Source organism: Pimephales promelas, chromosome 20 (genome assembly GCF_988280905.1).
Source record: "Pimephales promelas chromosome 20, fPimPro1.hap1.1, whole genome shotgun sequence".
Classification (NCBI taxonomy): Eukaryota; Metazoa; Chordata; class Actinopteri; order Cypriniformes; family Leuciscidae; genus Pimephales; species Pimephales promelas.
Window position 1 is genome coordinate 31,468,233 of NC_142788.1, and position 20,664 is coordinate 31,488,896.

A 20,664-nucleotide genomic window follows, 5' to 3' on the forward strand; every position below is an offset into this window, starting at 1 on the left:
TGCATTACAAGAGATATTAGAAATTTAGACACTTTATTAATTATAACAAAAACAGTCACTCGCTAACGCATCAGTCATTAACAGATCAAAAGTTAACTTACATGTTTTCCGCTGTTCATCTTTTCAGTGCTTAAACAACTAATAAGCATAAACATCACAGAATGAATAATATCTATGGTGGTGATACTTGAGCTGTGTTTTTCCCTCCAAAATGACATCACTTCCTGGAAGACGATGTCATTAGGAACCACAGTTATTAAGTTAAACTAAAAAGACAAACAACATTTAAATGTTTGGGGTATATACGATATTTTTAATGTTTTGATGGTCTCTCGCATTTATTTGATTGTGATCAAAGCTGAATTTATCATCATTAGGCTATTCCAGTCTTTAGTGTCACATGATCCTTCACAAATCACTCTAATATGAGGATCTGATGATCAAGAAACATTGATGATTATTATCAGTGTTGAAAACAGCTGTGCTTCAGGTGTGTGAAAACTATGATGAAAGTAAATTTTCAGGAATCTTTGATGAATGGACAGTTCAAAAGAGCAGCATTTATTAATTGCTGTCACTTATTGATCCATTTAATGCATCCTTGATGATTAAAAGTATTAATTTCTTTTTAAAACATGACACGGGGAAGAGCAAACGCAGTGCATTACAGAAATAACGCAGAGCAGAAAACATGATGCATTTCTGCGGTGACCTGCCTCATCTCGTTCAGTCTCTCCGTGTATAAAGCACAAACTACTGTTTGAACATTGCATAATGTAGACAGGAAGTCTTTAAAATATGGTTTTGAGCAGCCAGCATTAAACACGTCTGCAACGAAGCCTCATCATGCAAACGAATGCACATAGAAATCACACAATGTTTGACACGTTCATGTTTGCATTTGAATGATCTCGAGAGGTCTGGACTCTCCTAAAACACTCCTGATATTGCCGATAGATACATGTTTACATGCTACGCTGTTTTCGGCAAGTAATTCATGGACATTTCTCAATGTAACACACATTAACCAGTATCTATTTCCAAAACGTAATGATATTGTCCATCTCACAACAAAACGCCATGACAGCGTGTTGGGGGAAATAGATTGTATACTTGTCAAGATATTGAAACATCAAGATATTTGTTCTCTTCTTGGGTAATGCTTCATGCGTCAGATAGGAGAGATGAAGTGCAGCTGTGGTTTGGGGTCTTCAGGCGTTGGTTGATTTAACAGGTCAGGTTGATGGTCGGGTCAGAGGGTTCTCCCCTGATGAACCGGCCCCGGGGTAACAGCCACAGAACGGCCCTCATCTGGGTCATGGAGGTGTTGGCATGTACATACAGAGGCGTAGGAACCAATGGACGTTTGCTTTGAATTCTTTTAGGGAAACATTGATTGAATGCTGGTCAAAAGTTACCCATAAGTGCCCCTGTTATGCTTTTTCAGATATTTTCTTTCATGTAGTGTGCAATAAATCAGTTTGTGAATGTAAAAGGTCTGAAAAGTTTCAAAGATCAAAGTAAAGACAATCACAACAGACTGGGTCATTTGACCAATCAGAGCAGAGTAGACCAATCACAGCAGACTGGGTCATCTGACCAATCAGAGCAGAGTAGACCAATCACAGTACACTGGGTCATTTGACCAATCAGAGCAGAGTAGACCAATCACAACAGACTGGGTCATTTGACCAATCAGAACAGAGTAGACCAATCAAAACAGACTAGGTCATCTGACCAATCAGAGCAGAGTAGACCAATCACAACACTCTGGGTCATTTGACCAATCAGAACAGAGTAGACCAATCAAAACAGACTAGGTCATTTGACCAATCAGAGCAGAGTAGACCAATCACAACAGACTGGGTCATTTGACCAATCAGAGCAGAGTAGACCAATCACAACAGACTGGATCATCTGACCAATCAGAGCAGAGTAGACCAATCACAACAGACTGGATCATCTGACCAATCAGAGCAGAGTAGACCAATCACAACAGACTGGATCATCTGACCAATCAGAGCAGAGTAGACCAATCAAAACAGACTAGGTCATTTGACCAATCAGAGCAGAGTAGACCAATCACAGCAGACTGGATCATCTGACCAATCAGAGCAAAGTAGACCAATCAAAACAGACTAGGTCATTTGACCAATCAGAGCAGAGTAGACCAATCACAGCAGACTGGATCATCTGACCAATCAGAGCAGAGTAGACCAATCACAACAGACTGGACCATCTGACCAATCAGAGCAGAGTAGACCAATCACAGCAGACTGGATCATCTGACCAATCAGAGCAGAGTAGACCAATCACAACAGACTGGGTCATCTGACCAATCAGAGCAGAGTAGACCAATCAAAACAGTCTGGGTCATTTGACCAATCAGAACAGAGTGGACCATCTGACTTTGGTTGCATGTAAACCTGTTGTATAGGAGAAAACAATACACATTTTGAATGAAATTAGCACAGATGTACAACATTATACAATGAATGTCAGATTTGACCAATCACAGTCAAGTATTCCGGAGCGCTGTGTAATAATCATGGCTTGTTAATGGACAAACGTCACTGCATTAAAGTAAATCATTCCTAAATAATCACTTCCAGACCGGGGTCCGGCTTCCCGCCGCTATAGGGAATCTCACACCTCCTATAGGCTCTTCATCACGTGACCGACACTCATCCTAGGAAAACTTTCCTCGAGCTGCCGATCCAGAGCAAACACACCCAAACAACACACTCTTACACTGCAGTCCAAATGATCGTCTTCAACCCAGAGACTGCATTAGTCTCAAATACACCTATCGTTATTTTTAGTCAAATCTGTCGACTTTGGCAGTCTTTGTTGCATTCAATTCCAAAAGTTACTGTTCAAAAATGGGGAAAAAGCACTTCTTGTGTTTTATGCCCCGTTTGTATGCCTGTAACTCAATAAGTGTAAAAGATATCTCAATATCCTTGGTTTTGAATGGTTTTCAACCAACTTTTCTTTTAATGCCCAATACGGTTAATTTCCAGAGATATTGTGATCTCTATATGTGACTCCATGTCCAAATTGTTGAATTTTACCCATTTTCAACAGCCGGAAACCAAATATGGTTCACTGTGCAACACTGTAGTAATGTATGAAGATTATATACAATTTTGAAACTAGAAATATATCTTGTTTCCCTCTATCAAACCAATTGCATGTGATACAAAATGTTGCTTATTTATGTAACTTGCTGATAAAAACAGAAAGCATGACGCTAGAAGAATAAAAAAAAGAATAATTGTAGTTCTAAATCAGTTTTTTCTAAAAATGTAACTACAAATGGAAGGTCAAGTTGAGTCCATTGCATTATGGGATACATTTTCTCCAGCAGTGTTCTGCAGCAAATTTGGAAAATTAAGGAAATTGTCTGAGTTTTCTTTGTGTATAAAACATATGAATATATGCAACATTAAACTAAATACTACAGTAAACTACAGTAATATTAGGCTAAGATTTTCCAAAGGTTTATGTGCAATTTTGAGCAAAAATATATTTGCAGGTGCCGCCATCTTGTGGCGGAGAGGAATTATCACACAAGCACAGCATTTAATGGATTGATCATTCATTAATCTCGCTCTCTCGTCAGTCCAAAGACTTCCTTTCTTCTATAAAACTCACAAACAAAATATTTTGAAAGTGCCTTTTTTATAGGTTGGGATCAGCATGATAATGGGAATTTTCGATGAACTACCCCTTTAAGAGCATGTACCCCTTGTTGAGCATGATTTCTGTAGGATCATGGGACACTGAAGACAGAAAAATACAGCTTTGATTACAGGAATAGATTCCACCTTATTATGTATTCACCTAGAAAACAGATGATTTACATTGGAATACTATCTCACTGTATTGTTGATCAAATAATACAGGCCTGGCGAGTAGAAAAGTCTTTATATTTGTCATAACATGGCACCTATATTCAAAACATATGGCAATGTGATATATACATGGTATTAGATTTGATCTTGCTCATGTACCTTGGAAATAAAATAAAATAAAAAAACATTCAATTAAAATGAATTGATTTATAGAGTGGTGATTTGCTATTCAAGTTCTCTCATTGGAAGCGTGAATCTACTTCTAACTAACCTCTGGATTTAAGACAGTAATAAAAGAGTTTACAGCAATAATGCCCCACTGTAAATCCTTCTTCGATATTTTCGGCTTATACAGACATCTCCACTCAGGTTTTACATTTTCATCCAGCCCCAACCTATCAACCTTTTTTTCAATGCATGTCTTATAAAAACAATGACACAAGCTCTATACAAACCATTACCTTTAGCTGTCAAAAAGTCCAACCACAAAGATTACCAATTTCTTACAATAAAACATACACCTTAATACACCCATTAAGATTCTATTCTCCGACGTTCCCGATGCGTGTCGGCGCTATTCGGTTGTTAAGGCCGATTTATACTTCTGCGTAGGGTGCGCGCAGTAGGTACGGCGTAGCATACGCACAGACGCGTCCCATTGCGCGTACCCTTCGCCGTCGCCTGACGCGCACCTCCTCAAAAATGTAACTACACGTCGCGACGACGCGGACCGCAAGATCGCTGATTGGTCGGCTTGGTAGCATCGCATTTCCTCCTACGCATTTCCGCACGTACCTTCTCACGCATTTCCATCACTGTCTATGATTTCCACACGTACCATCTCCTCCGACGTCTTCTCTCATTTCTGCCTTTCAGTTTTAGTAATTTCACTAAAGTGAACTGTTTTTCCACCTCAATAAGCTCCAACTCCAACATGATCCACTCTCTTTCAATCGCTATTGCTTGTAGTAACCTAGCCGCGAGGAATCTAAACACAGTGGAACATTAAAACTCTCCGCCGCCAACTAGCGTTTCGGAGCAGTACTGCAGAGCAACAAGACCTGAACGCAGAAGTATAAATGCTCATAACGGCGTCGCCTACGTGCGTAGCCAACGCCGCACATTACGGCGTACCCTCGACGCAGAAGTATAAATTGGCCTTTAGTCTGACGTCACGCGTGTCGTTTAGCCTCTTCCGGGTCCAAGCGCTCCGCTCGTCCATATCTAATTAACGTTACAACCCATAACGTTAGACTAAGCCCTTTTCTTAAAGGACTGGCTTCGCTTCAGCGCCAGTGGGTGTTAGGGATAAAGGAAAGAATTAACTTACCTTATCAACTGCAGTCATTTTCTCTTTTCTTTCTCGTCACAGGGAAAGCGGTAGAATGACAGTTGAATGTCACTTGTTTTTTTTAACTCCGATCTATTTAAACAACATGGGACACAGCACTGCGGCATGTTAAACCTCGGGCAAAAGCGGTAAGCAGATAGAGAGGACCCAGCATTTGCACCCGGAAACAGTATTATCAGAGCGTGATTACGTCACGACTTACCAACCGAATTGTCCGACGTGCCAGCTCTTTAATTGGCACTAAATACTCGTCATACACTACAGCGGCAAAACTCCGCTCAGTGCCGCTGGCAATTAACCTCTCTGCTTTGGGGTGTGTACGTGTCTGTTGCGAGTGTGTTTAATCTGTTTGGTTTTTTTCCCCCTATACACACAGTAGGCCTAGCTATAATCATCAGACCACGGTCTGGAGTTAGCCAGACTAGTCTCACATCATGCAAATAAAGAACAAAACAATATAAACCTGAATGGTTTGAAGGAAAAAGACCTCTGAATGAATTCTGCACACCTATAATGATAAAAATAAAAATGTAATTGATCTCATATAAAAGGTTTTCACGTCAACCATGGATTTGCTATATTTTCCTCCCGGCGCAGTATTATTTAATAAAAGTCAACACTGATCTCCAAACATATAACAGTCATTCTTCTTGATTCATGTAATTGTTCTCCTAATGCAGTCAAAGCATAAATCTTTGCTGATTGTGGTAAATAGCCTAATGTTTATCCATTGTGTGTTTTAGTTTTGAATGATCCATATGAATATTGATTCAAAATAGGGCTGAGTAAAAATATCTAATCTCATCTTGTTTTTATGAAGGAATATCAATTCTTAAATCCCAAGAATCAATGTTTTAGTCAATGTAAGTTTTAGTTGATCTCATGAAATGGCATATGTATGACACGCCAATTCGTATTTCTACTTTTGGAGTCAACACGCATATTATGAACACCGTTGACTTACATTATCTATACTATAAATATATGACCTACCCCAAACCCGTCACTGGGGTTAACAGCATTTATGATTCTTCCCCTAGCTCTGACATTTAATGATGTTTTATTAACAAAGTTCGGGAGAAGCACGTTCAGATAATTAACACGGGTGGAGAGCACTTAGCAATCATGATTAAAGCATGTATATATAGACTCAGCAGTCTCACCTCATTTCTCTGACAGTTTAGCAGCATCCCTCCTCCACTCTTCTAGTCCTAAACCACTTTACACAGGGGGGAGTACTCTGGGTTCGGGCCGAATTCCGAGCTCGGAGCCCTCCCCTCGTACAGCACGCCAAATACGCATTATACTTTATTCCATTTAATTGTATGTAAGTGTGAACTTGTGAAACCGAATCACTCGGACATTTAACGGCGTAGACTATGCATACATGCGGATAGCTCAAAATGCGTATAGAAATCACACAACTTGACTTGATACTGGCGTTAATGTTTACGCAAAAGTCATGATGCCATGTTGCTCTTTTATAATTTAACAATAAATATAGTTTTAACTTTTTTGATGTGGCTTGACTTATTGCTATGACTTGAGCGGCTCTTGACTAAAGTCCATTTCTTCCTTTTTGCGTCTAGTTGAAGTAATCATGACTGAAAATTAGAAGGAATGATAAAAGATATAGAACAACATACTAACGGATCATGTCTCATGTAATCGCTCAAACTGAGAAACCTTGAGCGCAATTACGTTTATCTCAGAAAAGTCATTAAATGACAATAAACTCATTTAGATAACTCGAGAGAGAGAGGAACATTTTGCACTATAATGCACATTCATTAAATGTATTTTTATTTTTGTGCATATCTGATCAAATAATTTTTATATCAGCAAAGTTTTTATATCAGCCATTTAAAATGTTAAAAACCCCTGAATTGGAAACAATTATAACAATTTTAAATTAAAAACAATTATAAATTTAGCATTGTAATTTATTATAAAACCTTCCTTGTGTGCACTTTAAGTGTTACAGATGTACCAGCTGACCCATTATCTGAAAACTAATTACCAAGTGCTTGAATGGTCCTTCTGATACTGGTCTGTGGTCCATTGGTGTCAATATTCCTTTCCTAACATTGTTCTTGACACAAATTTTTCACAAAAAAAATCACTTTTAATTTAATTTCCAAAGGAATGTTCGGTAACTCTAGCAACTTATTCGCTGATTTTCACTTTTCTTATCGCATGTTTTCTCAACATGCTCCCTTTAAATTCACATTGTTTTATCTCATTTTAATGAAACTGCCAGCAAGTGCTTAAAATTGTGGGGTTCTTGGTCAAAACAATCATACTATAAATACTTCTGAGTGTGTTGAAAATTGTTATAATGTTACTGTGTGCCTCCGCTTGGTGTCTGCGACACTTGTATTGTAATAGTATTGAAGTGCGATAGATCGGTACTTGAATAGCCTATCTTATTCATAAAAAGCTGGATGACGTGTTTCTAAATGGCATGAAATTAATTAAAAATGTATGTATGATGAAGAAAATGCTGTTACTACAGATAAAGCTCTTTCTGATTTTGTAGTGTTAGCCACTTTGTACAAACATGGTACTCAGTAAATCACTAAAACAAGGGATTCAAACAACCGTTTTGAGCTATATAACAAATGGTTATTTTTCTCTTGATAAAGCTACTCGAACAGTTGCTCGCCTGTCTAATGGAACACATTAAAGCATCTTTTGTGTTTCCAAGTTTTCTACAACTGAAGTAAAACGGAAATCAGGCGGCACAAATGAGATAAAATTGCGGAATTCTCTGGATTAAAAAATTCTTGGAAACATTTGTGCAAATATAATTTTTCTAGTGGTTTTGGGAAATTTAAATCCAACAATCTAAGATATTATGTCTTTAACAACCTGGGATAGTTTTCATGCAAACCCTATAAATTATTTTCTCGATCCGTCTCTGGTGAGTCGCAGGGCAGCAGGTGGAGTGTCAGCGCCCCCTGGCTGTGGAGCTGCAGTAGTCGCACAAACTCTTCCGGCATCTTGTGCCTGTGGGAGCTCGGACGGCTCAGGTCGTAATAATGGTATGGAATCGGCTGATCCTGCAGGTCGTTATCGAACGGCCAGAATCCGTAAACGTGAACATGCTCACACAGTTCCAGTGCAGTGCTGATTAGCATAAACCCAGTGGAGAGGCGGTCCTCCTGCAGGCCACGCCCCTTCCAGAACCGGTCCAGTGACCGCAGGTAAGAGGGGCTGAAGAACACCACCGGCTGATGAGGTCTGAGTGGATGGAGGACTTTGAGCGCGTTGATTGACGGAGTTGTGCAGAACTTGTATGCGAAGGCAGGAATAATGATGGTGGCGTTTCCGTACACACTGACCCGCTCCACCAACGGATCCGGATTCTTCTCGAGGTCTTTGTATCTACAGAAACACAGTTTTATAATAAACGCTACTGACAGAACACATATTATGTATACAGCGGGGAAATATGTCTCTGTTCCCCATTTGTAAGTCACGACTACGTGTCACTTGGGAGCCCCAATCATCTCTGAGTTTTATAAAAACCGCCAATGGAATTGGTGACGAATTTGCATGCCAAGCCACTTCCCCGTATATATGGGTATATAAGATGGGGGCCCACATCCACTCATTCAATGATTTCTCTAGACAGGGGAAAAGAGCGCATTCAACAGTGGTTCACCAGTGCATTGCAGTCCAAGGGGTAAGCGCAGAGGTCCCTTCAGTCAAAAAGGGTAGTTTTTCAGGCCCTTCACAAGCTCCCATTCAAGATGCTACTGCAGAAACGCATTCTCATGTGCGTACGTCCTCAAGATAAGAAATTGACAAGAAGGATTCTACCTCGACAAAGACCGATTCATCAGTTTCTCTTCGAGGGTTGAAACATAGAAAAGACAAGACTGGGAAAAGACATAGACTGTAAAAAATATGGACAAAGCGTCTGTGACGTAGACTCTCTAAAGGAACGGGTTTTAGGCTGGGGGTATGGGCGGCGCCATACTGGAAAATCTTGGAAAATACAAAATACAAAAGTTTCAGAAAGGATACAGAGGTGGTATGATGTGTCGTGTCAGATCATGGCCGAGACGTCAAATTCCACTCGGCGCAGCCCGTTATCAGCTGTCAATCAAAGTTAACCGCCCTTATTTGTCATGCGTTTTGTATCTAAATATGATCTAAACTAACGAGTTAGAAAAAAAAAATCAATCCCCTTACAGCTGTCAGGCGTTTGGAACCTATCGAAAAACACAATAAAAGTCCATGGGACCAAACTGTAAACATATGAATTTATGCTGTGAAAACGGACATTTTAACATGACGTCTATGGATATTTGCTTCCGTTTGGAACCGTTTGGAAAAACTAAAACTAAACAAAACTAACAACATTTACTGAAAAACTAACTGAAATAAAATGATAATTAGCAAAAAATAAATACTCGTTTTCGTGATTAATAAACTCTTTACTTTCGTGGAAAAATCTTAAGGAAATGCTTGTGTAACGAAGAGGCTGAGGCGTTTGGATCCATCTGCAGTAATTTATTAACACAGGTGAGCCAGCAGAGAACAGCAGACAAAAACTCAAAAACAGCTCACAGACAAGGGCAATCCAAGAGAAGTAGTCTTCACAGGCAGGCGGCTGAGAATCATAAGTCCAAGTTGTAAGAACACAAGCAAGCCAGAGAAAACAGTACAGAGATACAATGTGGGTAAAACAAGACTTCACAAACTAGCAAGGAACAGAACAGTCCAAATAAAGGGGCACAGGTGTTGCAGATGCCATAATCAGGAGATAATGAGCAGGGAAGGATAATAAGAAATGCAGTCCTAGAATGATGCACTTGGGGGAAATTGTTTTGTAAACGTCCAATGTTGTAAAATGACAACCGGAATGATTCGCCCGTACATGTTTGGCCCAGAGTCCGTGTGTTGCACCATTCCTGTCAGATCCAATATAGACGGCACAGCACCGTTCTTTACTCTTAATCATTCTGCAAATCCAGTCTTGTTTACAAAACAATCCTCAGTGAAATAAAGCGAACAGACGGACGATGTTTTACCCTCATCAGCTGGAGTGGAAAGTCATTAAAAATAAAGTTTATCCATGCAGTCCTGTTGGAATCCAGAGGAAGTTTATGTAGCGACTGTCTTCTTCCACAACCAGGCGCTGCACAATATTCTGTATTGCTCGGTAGCTCGATCCGGTTTGTGATCACGAGGTAGGCATCTATGTTACTTAGCTATGCGTGTAATGCGCGAGTCGGTGGGCGGGGCTTAACCGGCCGTGTTGAAGTAGGCGTTGATGTTTTTGACGTCATATTTCCCCACTTTTAAAAACGAGTCCTTTGCTGAGCCTGGTGTCAATAAAATGTTCAGTTCTGAAACTTACAGGATATTCTTATAATATGAAAGATGACCTCTTAGATGTCAAAAGCTCAAAGAAATTTTGATTAACTGAGAAATCAAAATTTCCTTGAGCTTTTAAAACAAATATTAGTTTATTTATAAATTAATATTAATCAAGTCAGGTTAACTCATGATTGCTAGATTGTGACTATATTATCAATGTGATAAATAAACTAGTTTACGCAATGCTATTTGTCAACATATACAGAACAGATTAACATACTTGTTTTAAATGCCACATAAAACCCTGCTGTCATCAAACTAAAAACACCCAATAATAATTTTCACTTGTTCCATATTACTTCACTATGACTAACATGTCAAACAAAGAGAAATGCATTTTGCATAAAGTAAATCAAGTTTATTTTCGGCCCATTACTTTAATCCCCCAAATATAGTTTCCACAATACGTGACAGATCGGTTTACCAATGTTTCGCTTTTCATACTATGTTTCTGTTGTTTTACAACCTGAAGGATCAGTCAAATAATAACCACAGAGTATAAATTATATTTAACCAGAATACATATTTAAGAAATATACAATATAGACTAAACACAACCTGAATGTAGTTAATTAAATCTGAATTATTTTCATTTGGAAACCAAGAATATAGAGATGCCAGTAATGGCCAATGAATGTGTTTTTATTAAAGTGTTAGTTAGAATTTTATTTAGAAATAGCAATCAATAATAAAAGATTCTGAAAGACTCAAAATGAATCTGAAAAGTCATGAAAAGTTCCTTTAAATGATAATCGAAGCTGTGTTTTTAGTGTGCGTGCACTGACCGGATCTGACTGGGGTTGATGGTTACCAGATCCGTCTTCAGCCCAACATCACTGTCATTAATCACTGCCAAATTAAACCTGAAAGAGACAGAAAACATCACATTAACATTTACATTGTATTTGGAAGACGCTTTTATCCAAAGCGATTTACATTGCATTTTAAGGTACAAAATTTACATTCTTATCACTTCTCATTTCTTCCTTTAACAGGAAGGATGGATGAATAATGATGTTGTGGTCAGTGTGTCAGAAAATAATGATGGGATGTGTTTACCGAATGACAAAGTCTGCGTTGTCAATCTCACGTCCACAGCTGCTGTTTTTCAAAATCCCACCGCTGCCGACCACAGCACACCGACCCAGACGCCGACCGGACCAGGGGATGTCCTGCACACACACAGTTAAATATGTTTTTCATGGGGACTTTACATAGGCATAATGATGTTTATATTTTACAAACTGTATATTTAAATATACACATCACACAAAATGTTATGCTCATACCCCTGGTAAATAAAAATAAATCTGCTTTGCTTATCCTTTTAATATTTCATAAAAAAAATGGCAAAAATCTAACCTTTCATTGAAGTGAAATAATTGAAAGCTTGGCCTTAATCCTCCATCACAATGGAGAGAAGAAAAACTTCGGATGTGCTTCAAAAGATAGTTAAGCATTACAAAATAGAAAGTTGCTGTAAAGAAATAGCTAAAGAGTTGAAAATCCCCATTTTGACCATCAGGGCAATAATTAAGAAGAGCAATCACCACAGAAAAATCCTCCTCGATCCTTCAAGCATAAACTCCAGCATATTCAGATGTCAGACACGACTGGGGCTTCAAAAGGGACCGGATTCTTTGTCAAATCATCTTCATTTATACAGCACTTTAAACAAAGGATTGTTCAAAACCAGCTTTATAGTGTTAACAGGAAATTAAAGTAACAGAGATTGCAGCTCTAGAATATTTATAACAAACCCGATGGCATGCACACGCGTATTAAGAGCCCTCTCCACATGTATGCATGTTTGAATATATGGTAAATGGACTGCATTTGTATAGCGCTTTCACAGACCCAATTACCCCTTTTCCACCAAAAAAAGAACTGGTTCGGAACTGGTGCTGGTTCAAAGTTGATTCGGAGTTGGTTCAACTTGCGAACCCGTTCAGAACCTGTTTGTTTTTCCACTCAGGGAACGACGTCGTTACGTCACTGTGCACGTCGCTAGAAACGCTTGCAAGTGCATTGCTTTGGGATTATCTCTAACTCGTGTACCAAGAAAACTTTACAAACAATTGAAATATGTAAGTCTTTTTTCGTTTGGTAATCTTTTCTGATAAGTTGTGTCTTGTGTCATTTTTTCTTTCCATTTATTTGTTCTATATCGTGACTGTTTTCTTCTTTGCTTATGTTTTAAATAAAAATAAAAAATGGATAAATAAAAACGTTTGCCTGTTTCTGCAGTTTCTCCTGGTTTTGCGATGGTCCAACCCGATCTCACGACCAAGTCGTACGAATTCGACGAATGATTAAAAAGTGGCTAATTCGTAACAATTCATACGACCTCACTCGTACGAATTAATACGATTTTGCTAAATCGTACATATTTTCGTACGAATGACCTACCCCTTACCCCGCCCCTAAACTTAACCATCACGTGGACAACTCGTACGAATTAGTACGAGTGAGGTCGTACGAATGAGTACGAATTAGACACTTTTTAATCATGCGTCGAATTCGTACGAATTGGTCGTGAGATAGTGGTTGGATGGTCAGAAAATATGTTTAGAACACATCTAAACCCGCCTCAGCCCCCGACGTAAACATGACGTGCTGAAAGAACGGTTCTAGTCCAGCAAAGAGTTGGTGCCGCTTTTCCCGGCCGCGAACCGGATTGGCTGCCGAACTGGTTCGCGCGCAGGCACCGGCTCCGAACCGGCTCTAAAAATGCTTTGGTGGAAAAGGGGCTAATGATCACCAAAGCGCTTCACATGCCTCACATACACACACACAAACGCACACACTGAAGGGGGTGGATGGGAATGCAATGCTGCTTCAATGTTTATGATGAGTAATTATAATCAAGGTATTCATCAATATTTTTCTTTCTAAATATCAAATGAGTTGAATGAGTTCTCTTGGCTTGTGCGATTTTACTTTGTTATAGAAGTCACTAGTGTGATTACTGAAATGTTCTTTTCGTGTATTTTCTAAAGTCTGTATTTGATATCTGAATGCAGGCAATGCAGGGATTTGTTTTGTGTTTGAGAAAGGTCTCCAAAGTGTTAGAAAATAAAGGGGTCATTGATTGAAGCCAATAGTTTGAAGGACCATTTCTTTGTTAAAGTCTTACACTAAAGTTTAGCTATCCTCGAGTGAACGAAGACATTATCTTGATGTTTTGAGACGACCCTCCTGTTTAAAGTTAGAGCCTGGCCAAATCCAACCTGGGAAAAGCAGTGTGTCGGTGTGTGTGTGTTAGTCTTCTTGGTTGCAGGTTGAGGAACTGCTGGCATTATTGGAGATTGACGTTGTTGTTCTGGACATACTGGCGCCCAGCAACCCAAATCTGTGACCTGGAAGGTCATGACGTGCCTCTGAGTGTCAGCTGAGATTGATGCTAATCGATGGAAAATTACTACGTTTATCTATTTCTTAGCCAATGAGAGTCATTCAGCGTGTGAGCAATGACGTAGCTCAGACCTTGGAAATGGTATAACTGCCGTGATCTTTGTAACTGTAAGAAGACGGCCTACAAACTCCTGTGAGAGTTTTTATAATTGTGACTCCGGGTCTTCATTCTTCATATCTGGATCTGGGTCTGAAACACACACCTCAGGCAGCATCTTGTGGAGTTCTGCTTTCATTTTGTATGTTTTTGTGCTTGTTTCATATTGGATGAATTGAGTGATGGCTGTGTTGCGTTTGGTGAGGATGAATGATCCTGTGGCGTTACAACAAAACTGCAACCGGATTCTGTCATAAACACACACACACAGAGAGAGAGAGAGAGAGAGAGTTTATGAGTATTAATGTAGCATGATCAGCTTTGTCAGTGTCATCTCTGTTAAAACGACCCACTTCAGTAGCTTTATTGTTTGAACAGTTTGAACAGCTCGTCTCTTTAAACGCCGTGTCTCGAACAATAATGTCATGTTTTTTAGAAAGCTGCCACATTACAGTTTTGCACAGTTCATTAAGACACAGACAAATCTTCAAACTACATTCACAAAACCCCTGACTCTTCAGGCAGAATTTAACAATTGGCTCAAAACCATTTCACCTGTATTCGAGCAATGCCGATCATTCAGATCATACACACATCAGTCAATATAGGGGCGGTAGTACAGCAGTGGCTCATGTAGGTTGTCTACAAACCGGAAGGTTGGTGGTTCAATCCCCGATTCACCTGACCAAGTGTCGAGGTGTCCATGAGCAAGACACCTAACACCAGTTCTGTGTGTGTGTGTGTGTGATACCTAAGCCTTGCACTGTTGACACCACCTTCGGTGTATGAATGAGTTAGTGAATGGGTGAATGCGAGACAATATGTAAAGCGTGTTGGTGGTCAAGGCGCTATATAACTACAGTCCATTTACCATTTACCATATAAACACTCTACATAAAAAATGGAGAACAGCATCCAGAGCATGAGGTTAGAGATTTTTTTTAAATTGTATACAGTAAATAAAATTTTCAATTACATAAAAAAGTACATTAATCCAATTGCTAACGGTAAGGATAAATTTTAATGAACTGTATGAATGTTTAAGTGCCGCTATGTATAATTCAAGTAGGGTTGCACGATTTGGGGAAAATGTCATATTGCGATTTATGAGGTCAATATTGCGATTGCGATATAATAAACAAACGGTTTCATGAGTCAACTTGCTTGGTTCTAAAGTAAAAATGCACACAGATTTAGTGATCATTCTGTGTATTAATGTGTATTTCTCAACTCAAACTAGCAACAACAACTAAATAATGGGCTCTATGCACGGCGTTATTTCCGGTGAAGGTGTAAGGATGCTCGATAACTTCCGCCGATCGTAGAGTCCAATGCAATAGCGAGAATTTATATTGAATTTTATACTCCATGGTTATACTAAAGAAACGTTAGTCACAAAAACAGATAAAACAGACACCCCTCGTTGTGTTTATGCTTCTTTTTAAAATTATATTAAATAAACATAACTATATAAAATTACATCTAAACGTATGTACGTTTCGTTTCAAAGACGGGAGGACAGTAAATATTGAAGACTCTGCCATAATCCCGTTTTCTCCGGTTTTCCTCCGCTTTAATCTCCACAACCGGAAATGGACGAGCATCCTTGCGTCAAATGCGGAACTTATGCGTGCATATAGCCCATTGATAACACCTATAACTGATGTCTGGATAAAAATGACCACATTTTAAACGTTAATTATAGCCATCCAACGTTACAGTGATTCCATCATTACAATTGAAAGCTATTGTATAACGAAAAACGAGTGTTTAAATATGATTCGTGTGTGTGTGTGTGTGTGTGTGTGTGTGTGTGTGTGTGTGTGTGTGTGTGTGTGTGTGTGTGTGTGTGTGTGTACGAACGTTCATTTAGTTAGACAGTTTCTGCTCATATTATTTTCTTTTCAAAATGTTTTAAACTCTAACTTTGAACCAAAAATTTCTACAAAATGGCCCATAACTTATTTGACCAGGATTTGTTTCCAGGTATGACTAAAAATGGGTTTTGACTTTCATTTATACTGTAGTAAACCTTAATTATTCTAGTAAGAGGTTTAACAATTTATGGAGGACAGAGGGCACGTCACCACACAGGATTTTAGAGAAAATATATATTTTTATTGACAATCTGATTTAGAAAAATAGTACCATCATATAAATACACGTTGGAAGAGGCTCTATCCCACATTAACTCAGCACGCGCACACTAGGACAATCGCGATCCCCAAGTGAACACTGCAAACGTCACTACACTCCAATGGTTACTCCCCAGCCCAGCACAGCACACTAGAACTCGTGATCACACTACAATCCGTTTATCAAGTGGAAAAATCATCGTCCTTGGTCCCGCGTACACAAAGCAATGGGCGTACACACTCTAAAATGCGCAACTCTCACATACACATTCACACCCACACATAACTCATGAAATGGTTAAAATATAAAACACTTCCCCGATTTCCAGGCAAATAAGACCCCGCCCAGAGGTCTCGGGGAACGGAGTCAGCCGTGATGAATAGTCCACAGAGAGGCAGCACGCGTTGTTTGTCCGCGTTTGTCCGTCCCAGCCACAGCAATCACAATAATGGCATTAATTAGTCCTCCTCAGGCTAGGTTCTCTTTAAGGATCACTGGTGCTGCACGAGTTCTTTATTTTATGCGAGACGCAGCTCTTTTAATCGCTCCAGGAACAAGTGGCCAGCGCTCCTATACCCCCGTCCCACTATTACTAACTACACCGATGAAGTCTCTCTAGCTAGCTATCTTCGTTGCCGGACAAACCCTAATGGTCTCGAGCAACACAACGCGTCCCCGTTTCCCTCCGAGCGCGAGAAGCCAATCACGTCCCCCCGAACTTCCCCTCTGCTCTCTTAAATGTCCTCCCGTCCAGGTGAGATCGATCATCAATAAGGACATCTACGAAAAGGTTCAGACGGGCGGAACCAACGCCAAACAACACAAAAAGATACACCCCCACGCCATTCATCACAATACTTAGATTTTAAATTTATATATTTGAAGAGTTCAGATGCAAAAGCCACATCCTCTGTGCCATTTGAAATTTTCTTCTAGAATGATAATTTTTAAGCTAATATATTTTGAGGTTTGAGGGCTACAGTAAACATATCGTTTGTTTGAAAACAACATATTTTGTCATCCTTTCTGCAAGCTTACAAGAGCGATTATATCTTTAAATGTAAAGGGGGACCTTAAAATATTTTCTTGGGAAAAATGGGGTCTTAGACAAAAAAAGCTTGGGAACCGTCCTAGGTAGGTAGTGAAAGCATACTGAAATACTTTTTTTCATCTTGGGTAAATGCATGGCTTTATCATCAATTCAGATCTGTCTACCGACAAAATATTTTTTTCGTTCTTGTGCAAGTAATCACCTGGGGAAGTTTTATGGCGATCTCTAATATTTAAAAAATGTACCCTATTCAAGCTATGTCTCGCCTTAAGCGATATGCCAAAATTTACATAAAACAGGTGGATGTTTTTTTTTTTCTTTCCATATTGGTTATGTTGTGTGTGGTAAACAAGTTCAGTGCTGTTGAAAAGAATTTCCCCCGGGGGAAACGAAGTTTCATCAATCAATGGACACAGTATCTCAGACTCATGAAAAAGGTCTTCTACACAGAATCAAACTGTGTTATCCTAAAATATGAAATGTTTCATGAGATGATCCTGGTTGTCTATATATGCACAAGTGCTGCTCAAAAACTTCTTGGTTGAGACTTAAAGACAAAGACTGGGGAATAAAAAAAAAGAAACGATATGTGCAACTGGGCGGACAAGTCTGTTTAGGTCTATAGACGAATAGCTGTTTCTGTAGCTCAAATTGCAAGATCATCACACCCAGAAAATACAACAGATTGACAAGATAACCTTGAATTCTATGCAAATCATTTTTGACTTTTGACCTGGCAAACCCTTGGGTCATGAGCGTAAATGTGATGAAGATGTTAAAGACAAACCTGTTCAGCTCCCGCTCAGTTTGGTTATATTTGTACGGGCAGCTCATGTAATCTGACAGCTCCTGCGTGAACCTTTCGAAATTTATACTGAGAGGGAAACAAAGACATTTCATTCAATGGTCAGTTATGCGAAATACCAGGATCGCTGATTGATATTCATTCTTACGCACCTTGTGGCCGGTTTGATAATGGAAAAATTGCTTCTGAGTTTTGCGCAATGGAGCTTCAAAAACCCCTTTGTGAACTCATCTCTGAAAGAAGAAGAGCATATGTCATTTTTGTGTTGCTCATTAACTATTTCTTATGTCTCTAAATGATCAACTTGTTCAAAACTGCTGATGGCACTTAATCTACTTCCTCGCTCTTAAAAAATAAAGGTTCTTGTTCAGCAAATACATATATAGCCTATTAAAATTTTAAGATGTTGTAAACATTTTCCCCGCAGTAAATTAAAGGATTTATTTGAAGCACAATCTAGTGAAACAGCTTCATCCTGATCAGCTCTACACATCTAATATATTTCCCTATTCAAGTTTAACAACTGCACAATATCACTATAGTGTCATCACTTAGAATAAAAAAAAAAAAACTCACTTATTAAGACGCAAATCTTAAACTAGTCATAGACTTTAGATTACTTAAAAAACAGCAACACGGAGCCTGATTGGAGTTCATTTAAATAGCGTTTATTTAATTATAATGAAATATCGAGATAAAAGCGCTCACCTGGACAAGTGTATGTCGGCTGTGTAGTAAAACATCACAAACACACACTGAAAGATGACCAGGATTATCAGCAGTGTGAAGATCCACTGGAGAGAAGCCGATGCCATCGGAGACAATGCAATCCAATGCAATGTGCGCGCGTGTGTGTGTGTGAGAGAGATGTCCAGGTTAGGGGCGACACACTCACTCTCTCTCTCTCTCTCTCTCTCTCTCTCGTTTCTGGTGTGACTGTTGAGGGTGTGTGAGCGTGGTCCTGAGGCTGTAATTTTCCCCCTTTTTTCTGCTCATCTGTTTTCTTGTTTTTTTGTTGTCTGATGGATATTTGTTGAGTTATTTTGAGGCATGTTGTTTGGCCGTTCGAGGTTAAGTTGGACATTCAAATGAACAATGCGACAGTATAAAAGGCAAATGAGTTGGTCAAGCAGGGAATTGTCATGGATGGAAAATTTATATTTCAGTTCTACCACTAGGATATCTATGCCAGCGAAGAATGTAATCATTTCTAATTGTTCCATCTTTTCTTAGTGATGTAATTCTTTCGCCGTTATTAAAACATATAGTTAATTTTAGGCGCGTCATATAGGCCTAGATGTTAATTGCGGATGACGCAGATTTAGATTGAACTTTGAATTTTCGTATTGAAGATTTTAGTTATTCATGCTTCGGATGTGGCAATAAAGGGCATTAAATTCGGAATTTCCCAACCAAAAATGCTAAGGGTCAAAAAAAGTAATGAAGAAGTTGTACAGGGTAAGGAAAATTATGGAAAAGAGGTAAATGTGGATGTTAAAGAAGAAGGTTCGAGTGGAGAATAGATCGATTCGGTAGAAGTTGAGGCAACCAGCAGATCCAGTTCCTAGGAATTTACCTTTAAGTATAGAGATTTAAGTGTTTCTGTCATCCTTCAGAAAGCAAAAAAGAGGTAAAAGGTGAAGATACAAATCAGTGTAGTGGCTGAAGAATGCACAGTTGACACCAGAACAAGAGCAGTTTTCTTTTAAGACACCACAAAAAAGAAAGATGAAAATGTGCTGCAAAAATCATAGGGTTTTCGCGAGATATTTGCGTTTTTCGCTTACAGGGGCTGTATCTCGGGGCCCCGGTGGCCCACGAGGCTGGAGGCAGTCTCTTTCGAAGGGTCTCGGCCCGTTCTCCACTCGATAAAAAATTAGCGTCGATAGGTTGAGTTTTCGCCGAGATATTTGCGATTTTCGCTTCCCTTGCTTTGGGGGCCTGTATATCAGCCCACGAGGTTAGGGGCGGTCTCTTTCGAAAGTTCTCGTCCCGTTCTCCACTCGATAAAAAAATGGTGTTGATATAGGTTGAGTTTTCGCCAAGATACGTTGAGTTTTCACCGAGATATTTGCGTTTTTCGCTGCCGGGGGCGCTTCCGGGGGCTGCATCTTGGGCCTCCGGGGGCCCACGAGGCTAGAGGTGGTCTCTTTCGAAAGGCCTCGTCCTGTTCTCCACTCAATAGAAAAATGGCGTCGATAGGTTAAGTTTTCGCCGAGATACGTTGAGTTTTCGCCGAGATATTTGCATTTCCGGGGGCCCACGAGGCGATTTTCTCCCGAGCTCGTGACGTCCTCAGCGGGCGCCATTTCAGAGCGCGGCCGACGGTTTTCGGCTAATATCTCCGCGAATAGGCCATAAATCACATCATAAATCATAAAAAAGTTACACAAGGTTCATGATAACACTACTTACAAAGAGGAGGTGGTAGATAGGCTCAGGACTCAGGCATCATCCAAGAGGATTTTTTATTAAATGCCAGTGGAGAAGTAGGGGTGTACAAATTTCTCAGTGATGTGGCAAAGCAAAGAATATACCATTACCGAAAAAAAAGAAAGAAAG

The 20,664-nt window shown here is 39.5% G+C and overlaps 1 protein-coding gene across 1 annotated transcript; it reads right to left on the reverse strand.

The window, feature by feature from the left end:
* Positions 1-7,011: 7,011 nt before the first annotated feature.
* On the reverse strand, positions 7,012-18,921 carry LOC120463366 (alpha-2,8-sialyltransferase 8E). The gene is made up of 7 exons (XM_039652407.2): positions 18,811-18,921; positions 18,255-18,335; positions 18,085-18,171; positions 14,217-14,358; positions 11,659-11,771; positions 11,385-11,462; positions 7,012-8,595 (listed from the first exon to the last, which is right to left on the reverse strand). The coding sequence occupies exons 1-7, from the start codon at positions 18,915-18,917 to the stop codon at positions 8,103-8,105; spliced, it is 1,101 nt and encodes a 366-aa protein (XP_039508341.2). The 5' UTR covers positions 18,918-18,921; the 3' UTR covers positions 7,012-8,102.
* Between the last annotated feature and the right edge of the window lie 1,743 nt (positions 18,922-20,664).

Coding starts and splice junctions, on each gene's coding strand:
- LOC120463366 (XM_039652407.2), bottom strand. CDS start 18,917: ATGGCATCGGCTTCTCTCCAGTGGATCTTCACACTGCTGATAATCCTG. Junction 18,336..18,810: donor GCCGACATACACTTGTCCAG/GTGAGCGCTTTT, acceptor TTCTTCTTTCAG/AGATGAGTTCACAAAGGGGT. Junction 11,772..14,216: donor TCCACAAGATGCTGCCTGAG/GTGTGTGTTTCA, acceptor GTGTGTGTGCAG/GACATCCCCTGGTCCGGTCG.